We start from the raw sequence: 7,294 nt of genomic DNA on the forward strand, positions 1-7,294 counted from the left end.
TTCTTATAACATCCATCTTATATAAAGTGTTTCACTGAGCAATAATAATTAGAGGAATACACACTGAGCTGTGTATTGTAGAGCAAGACAAGCATCGTTGATCTTTCATGTGATGGGAGTAAAGATGCAGCGAGCAGACTGAACGGAGGGGCTAACAAGATTACAGAGCTCTGCTGTAAGGGTCTGCTGTCTGCACAGAACAGACGTACTGCGGCATTTATACAGCTGAAGGTCAGATAAGATTGATTCCACCTCTTGTCCTGCCTTTTGCAGCAAAATGTGTTAAATATGGATACAAAAGTGAGGTTTTTAGCGTCTGAAGGGTCACACAGGAGCCTGCTGATTCAGCGTTCCTCGACAGAATACGGCAGAAATTAACACAAAAACGCAGTTTGTATAATGTAAAATATACAGATACCCATGATGCCTTGTGTGGGCAGGCCAGAGGCACGCTGTGCGGCGTCAGCATGCTTCAGTCACTATATCGACATGCATTAATGACCGGTGATGCCCCTCAGAGCTGCAGTCCTAATGAGTTCATTGCATCAATTGTCTGTTTAAATTGGAGACCTGTTGAAGGAGAACGCCTCTGATGCTACTGGAGCTGTTGCCGTATTCACACGCCGTCTCGTCTCCCGACCCTATTGTGTCTTTGGAGTGGCGAAGTCCCAGGCGGTATCCTGGGCACACTTCCACATGGCGCGCACCAGCCGAGTGAAGCCCATGTCCTTGGGTTTCTCCAGCCCACGCATCAGCCGCTGCTTCATAATGGCAATGAACTCCTTATTACTGAGCTCTCCGTTCCCTGAGGAAGACAGACAGGAGGAGAGGAGGAGGGAGAGGGCGACGACGGACGGGGGGAGATGATGAAACAATAGGGGCAGAGAAAGTAAGAGGAGGAGATGACGTCCATTTATTGATCATTTCCACCTGCCAGCAGAAGGATTATTTGCTTCCCATAAGTAATAGCAGCCGGGTACTCACCATCACAGTCGAACAGAGCGAACACCACATCGCACACGTGATCCGACAGCTCCACTTTGGCCACGGTGCGGGCCACCTGCTTCATGGTAACTGAGGGACAGCAGAGGGAAGCACACAGGTACATTCACCGGTCGTGTTACAGAGTAATAGAGGTGTGATTCAGCTCATGAGCGGCACATGGGGAGGACACTCAAAGTGCTCGCGATCAATAGCGAGCACGGCTCCCGTTCACCGGGGGACACTACCTGATAGACAGGAGAGAGTGAATGGGAGCTGAGAGGAGAAAAAGACTGAAGGCAGGAGGGGATGGAGGCGTGCAGAGAGAGAGAAGTCTCAGGGTCACTTCAGAAAAACAAATAGATGATAGAATGATGAAAACCTCCACAGTCTCAACCGCAGTGATCGATTATCAGACATCAGACAGGCACAGGAGCAAACAGAAGGAGAGAAAGAGCACAGGGCTGCCATGAAAAGAAGACTGTGACAAAATCTCCCTGCAAATGGCAAGAAGGGAAAAAACTGCTGAATCACTCCACAGAGAATCTCATTAGTGGCCTTCTTCTCTACCTTCAAGACAGACCCAGATAACACACCCACATAGAAGAAACTATGAAAAGGGTGCGAAATCATCATCGGATTTGTGAGGTGAAAAAAAAAAAGGAAAAGGGGAAACAAAGACCAGAGAAATACAGAAGGGCTGAAGAGCAGGATGGCAGCTTCACTACATGGACGATGGAGGATCATTTGCAGCTGTCTTAGCGAATCCACGGCAGACTGAGGTTTTCAATACTCCATAACAAAACATACACACACACACAGCTTATTAGACGGCTTGTGCAGACATGCAGCTGAAACTGAAAGCTGGAAACGAGCACCTTAGGGTGGACCCTGCTCTCCCTTAGAGCAGCAGCTGTGTCCTCGGTGAATCAGAACTAATGGATGAGCTGACAGAGGACATATGGAGGCCTATTGAAGGGTTGAATCACTGCAATAAATGAAGGAAAGACCGCCTCGTCAAACAGTTGCCATATTATAAACCTACAGGTCCTCGCTGCCAGTGCTGCTCTCACTAAATTGACTTTCATTGTTGGGATCTGACAGATGAATTAATTCAGTAGGAATGAGTGCTGAGAAAGATAAAGGAAATTTAATGATTCGCCACAACTCGTCGAACAATTTTCCAATAACGACTTTAACGTCTTGCTTCAGGTTACTTTGGAGGTGCCAGTCAAACCCTCCAGTCACCAGCTGACAGAAGAAAACTCCTGCTGCTGACGAGGGAAAGAACAGCCGTGTAATAACGCCCCCCCCCAGTCATGATGCTGGCATGTGTCAGTAGGCATCGGCGGGCTGGACGGTCGAGTAGTATAAAATCTGTGATGTGTGCACGTTCGTGACTCTTGGATGGACGGACAAACGGATGAGAAACGGCTGAGCGAGGCTTTGGGAGCAAAGCCAAGCAAAAAGCAAAAAGAGATGTGGGAAGCAGATCTGGCTGGCTGAGTGTTAACAGCTCTGAGAGACAGAGGATGGAAGTGACAACAGTTAAGGCTAAAGAGGAGGCAATTAAGAGGGAAGAGAGAATGTGAGAAGAAAAGGGCAGATGTGGGTGTACCTTTGTCTATGGAGGCTCCAGCCATGTGGTAGAAACTCAGGGCTGTGTCCACGTCATTCACGTTCTTCAGGAAAGTAAAGAAATTCTCCACCTCCTCAAATGTGATGCCCTGCACAAGAAGGGGGAAATAAGTAAAAAATAAATAAGAGTTTGGGTGAGAAACCCTGTGACAAATCAGAATCAAATCGTTCCTGAGCTGTTAGAGCGCTGCAGCCCTGTGAAGAATCAACCAAACATTGTCACGACACAAACCGCAACTGCACGATGACATTTTGGGAGCAGCAGTGAGACACAAATGATGAGAGGGAGCCGGCGGAGAGCGGCGGACACACATGGATGAACAATGTGCCACAGACGGACGGAGGAACAGACGGTCTGAGACACTCGTGCACGTGTCCACACAGTAACAGACACACAGTCACACAGCTGCCACGCTGCTGATGAGCTCATTTGCAAGGAAAAGTGAGCAGCTGGTCTCAGGCAGTAAATAACACTTTCTCATTTACATTACAGGTTATGCCGACACTGAGAGACAGACAGACAGACGGGGGGATGAAAGAAGAGAAGGTAAACTGAAAAGGGCAGAGAGAGAGAGAGACAGCTCTGGCAGCATCATCTTGTCGTCATGCCTGGAAGGAAGGGCAGCTTCCCTGCTTTGAGTTTTCTTTTCTCTGCTAATCACCACATTTAACCATCAGACTTGGCTTATCATAGCTCAGTCTGCCAAATGAGCTGCTTTACTGAATACCAACAAGCTACTATGAGATGTCTAAAATCTTTGGGAGCAAAAGAAAAGGGGGGAAATGGGCACATTTTGCTGCAGCACCTCTGGGGACAGGATATGCATGAGTGTGAGCTCAGCTAGTTGACTGATGGGGCTCATTACAGTGAGGCAGAACCAGCATGAAGTTCAGGCGAGGCTCTGGAAATAAGAAAGGGATAGGCAATATACCGAAGGGCTTCAAGCCCTTTTACATCTTGAATATTTCTACATTTTCCCTCTGCTTGGTCTGTCCCTGTGGAGCTATTTTACAGTGGTGGTGTTTGGTGAAAACTGGGTAAAGGAGCCAAAACTCCTTTTTCTAATAAATCCTTGAGGTTATTACTCCGTCTGAGGATAACTAAACTGAACAAGGAGTTGTAGTCTGATAGAATAGCAAATGAGGAGGAGAGCGTGGTGCTGTGGAGACGCTGGCAGAGAAAGGACGTATTACGGAGCTCAGAGAGAGATGGAGGACTAATTATGTCGCTCTGCTGAGCACTGGCGGCTCCGTATTTGGTCGGCAGAGATAGTGGAAGGCAGAGGAGCTGGAGAGAGTGAGAGTGAGGTCAGGTGCATGACGGCAGCCTCTGAATGTGCTGTCCTCTCCCACTGATGTTTTATCTCTCACCCCGTCCCTCTCACATGGTCTCCTCTCCCCTCAGGCACGCACCATCTGACACGCACCCTCGCACGCCGGCCAATTACTTAAAACGCTCCCACCACCAAATCCAGCACCGCATATAACCACAGAGCACCAACCGCTCATGTGTGAGTTGTATGAGAGCGAGAATAAGAACGCAGATTTATCTACCTGTGCGTCCTTAAACATCTTCTTCAAGCCCTTCTGCATCTGCTTGAGTTTACGAGACTGGACGCCGCTGTAGGCCAGCAGCATCCCCCCGAACTGTCTCTCTGTGATTCTGCCGTTCACGGGATCGTTCCTCTCAAACTGGAGGGGGCGAAGAGAGAGACAACAAGATTAAGTGCTACGCAGAGGGACAAACAAATTAATAAGAGGAGGAGGGGGCCGGGAGATGGAAAACAGTAAATACTGGTGTCAGGCTTCAAGTTGAATCATGCTTGGAGCGGGCATCGGCAACATTAAATCTGCATGTGCATCCCTTTTTTACAATGTTCAGCCGGAGCATGGCTCAACAGCAGCCGGCCTTCGCTTGTCAGGTCAATCCAGCTGATTTATGTCAGAGAGCCACGCGACACCCTCCCTCCTTTCTGGTCTGTGCCGACCTCTCAAAATGTTAATTTGTCGCACTTGTGAGAGGCAGCTCATGACGGAGCAAAAAAACAGACTTCAGGGGTGACCTGAGTGCTCTCAATAAGGATCCACCTTCTGTCAGGTGACATAAAGCTGCATGTCTGATTGTTTTGGCCAGTGGAACATTTACATATAACCTTTGCTTATTCACACATCCAGCAGTCATGTTTGTGTCCTTTTAGCTCCTGAGAGACACATTTGGCTCTTTAGCTGCTAAATGTCCCACTATGTTCACAAGCTCGTCTCTAACTGTGTATCTGTGTTGTTTGGTGCTGAGCAGGTCGGTTTCTAGAAGTTCTTCTCTGAAAACAGCTGCCTGCTGCTAAAAACAACACGGTGAGATGGTAACAGTGAACAAGTCAGCAAAAAAAAACAACGAGCTGAAAGTTGGAGCTGCAGGTCGAGGTGATAATTTACTGAAAGTTTATCACTATGAGCGACTCCTTTATTGATTATGGCCACTTTAAGGACAGAATCTCTGGTTATTTTGTTACTGCTGTTGTTGTGCACGAACATAAGGGGCTTGGTGAAGACAGCCAACTGGGTTTCTTCCAAATTGTGCATCCATGCATTTTAAAAAATGTATAAATTATAGTCTGAAAACAGGCAGGAATTCCAGCTTCACTGAGGAATTCATCAACAAGAGTTCCAAAACCAGACAGGAGGGAATATAAGTGAGAGAGGGAGATCAGCACCCCGCAAAAAAAACAGCTCCAGTTGGTGAAATATGGCCCGAGGTGATCTGCAGCCTCAGCAAATAAATAACGAGGAGAGAGAGTGAGCACGTGACAGTGAGACTTCAGGCGGTGAGTTACCCATGTTAGTACTGACCTTATCTGTGGTGTTGTGATTTTCCTCTCTGGGCTCTGTGGCATCATTAAAACCTGACACACAGCTTTCTATCAGGCGAGCGCTCAGACTGAAGTCCCATTCTTGGAGGCTCAGATGACGGCGCACATTTACGCTTCAGTGTTTGAATTAGGAGCTACCTCTGCTAATTAAATAACCACATTCCCAACAACACGGATGAGCTGCTGGTGCTTTTAAACGTAACCGTCACAGCTCTGAGGGTGTGACGCTGACCGCTGCTGACAGACAATCACACAGCACATTTGTCATCCTGGCCTCTTGTTTTCCTTTGTGTTGTGCATAACGCTCAGCCGTCACTCCCTTCTCACTTGTCCCCTGGCTCCTCAACATTTTTGGGGGTTTATTTGCTTATTTACAGCCACATATAACAGACACAGTAATATTTACTTCCTCTGAGTTAAGAAGCTGTCGGTTTTTACGTGTAGTCCCTGAATGGATGCAGAAGGGATTAAGATTTAAGATTACAGCAAAGCCGTAACACTTAAATGAATTCATTATGTACACAGAAGAACAGTAAAGCAGCAGATGAACATTCTCATCATCATTCCTCCACTGCATCACCTCTAGTTTGAGCACATCGTGCTGCAGTTTCCTCTGAAACTCCAGAAAGCTTCCTATGGTGAGTTTCCCCTTCAGGTCTTCTCCAAAGAAGTAGGTGGTGAGAGCGGAGCTGCAGCCGGCCGTCTTCAGAGTGTTTCCTGTGGTGGAGCGGTCGCGGTGTCGCATGCCCATGCTGGTCTGGGAGCGAATGATGCTCTGGACCTGCGGATGAGGGGGCACACTAGGTCTTAGAGGCAGTTATTGTTATTTCCTATTCTAATTTAATTAAAAGTCTCATAGAGTTTGTTTTAAAAATGATTTAATCACACAACTGCCCCTTAATAAAAAGAGCTTTGTGTTAGATGAGCTCGATTTAAAATACTAATACTTGTTTGCTTGATGTTACGAAGCATTTAAAGGGAGCAACTTTTCAACTGTAATGTTGGTTGTGTATGCAAATGTACAATGTTTACATTTCCTGCTTGTCGGCTGCAGGCCAGAGCTCCCCGCTCGTCTTCCGGCTCGACAGCCAGAAGACGTGCAACGTGTCATCTGACAGATTTACAGCCTCTGTGGCTGTTTGATTGAATAACTGACTTAACAATAAAACCATTACTGTTACTGGTGAGTAAGTTATTCAATCAAACAACAGTAAATGTGGATGAGCTGGATGGTGAGCGGGGAGCTCTGGCTGCAGAGGAAAGATGAACATCATTAATATCTCTATGATTTAATAAAGGACTTTCATTAATTCTGTTACAAAATGAGGTATAAGGTTAAAACGTCTATCTGAATAATAGTCATAAACCGTATCAGGCCTGGTGGTAGACACACTGATAGATATGTCAGTGTGTGTTACTGATATTAAACATACAGACATTAATCTGGCTGTTTTCCATTCTTGTGTCTCCTTTAACGTGGTGATTGTGTGTTTGTGTGATCGCAGTCTAACCTGGTCAAACTCCTCCAGATCCACCTCTCCATCACCATTCAGGTCAAACATCTTAAAGGCAATCTCAAAGTTCCTCTGGGGAGCTGGACACCACAGGGCGGGGAAAAAAAACACAAATACAGAAATCAATACGACACAATATGAAAACAACAAGTCACACCGATCGACCAGGTGGCAGCTAAAGAGTTCAATACAGACTACAGTCGTTACACACCAGGTATACAACATCTTCAGCTCCCCAGTGGAGCAGCATGGGGCACTTTAGATGCTCCTTTTTGAGCCAACAGACATCAGACT

At 46.8% G+C, this 7,294-nt stretch overlaps 1 protein-coding gene across 1 annotated transcript in view; it reads right to left on the reverse strand.

Moving 5' to 3' along the window:
• micu1 (mitochondrial calcium uptake 1) overlaps nt 1–7,294 on the reverse strand; it is a 30,436-nt gene continuing 23,142 nt past the window's right edge. The window contains exons 7-12 of the mRNA XM_070840639.1: nt 6,998–7,080; nt 6,067–6,267; nt 4,174–4,311; nt 2,600–2,708; nt 985–1,074; nt 1–805 (exon numbers count right to left, since the gene is read on the reverse strand). Of these exons, the coding sequence (XP_070696740.1) occupies nt 642–805; nt 985–1,074; nt 2,600–2,708; nt 4,174–4,311; nt 6,067–6,267; nt 6,998–7,080 (785 nt within the window). The 3' untranslated portion in view covers nt 1–641. The remainder of the gene's footprint in view (nt 806–984; nt 1,075–2,599; nt 2,709–4,173; nt 4,312–6,066; nt 6,268–6,997; nt 7,081–7,294) is intronic.

This window comes from Pempheris klunzingeri, chromosome 12 (assembly GCF_042242105.1).
Source record: "Pempheris klunzingeri isolate RE-2024b chromosome 12, fPemKlu1.hap1, whole genome shotgun sequence".
Lineage (NCBI taxonomy): Eukaryota > Metazoa > Chordata > Actinopteri > Acropomatiformes > Pempheridae > Pempheris > Pempheris klunzingeri.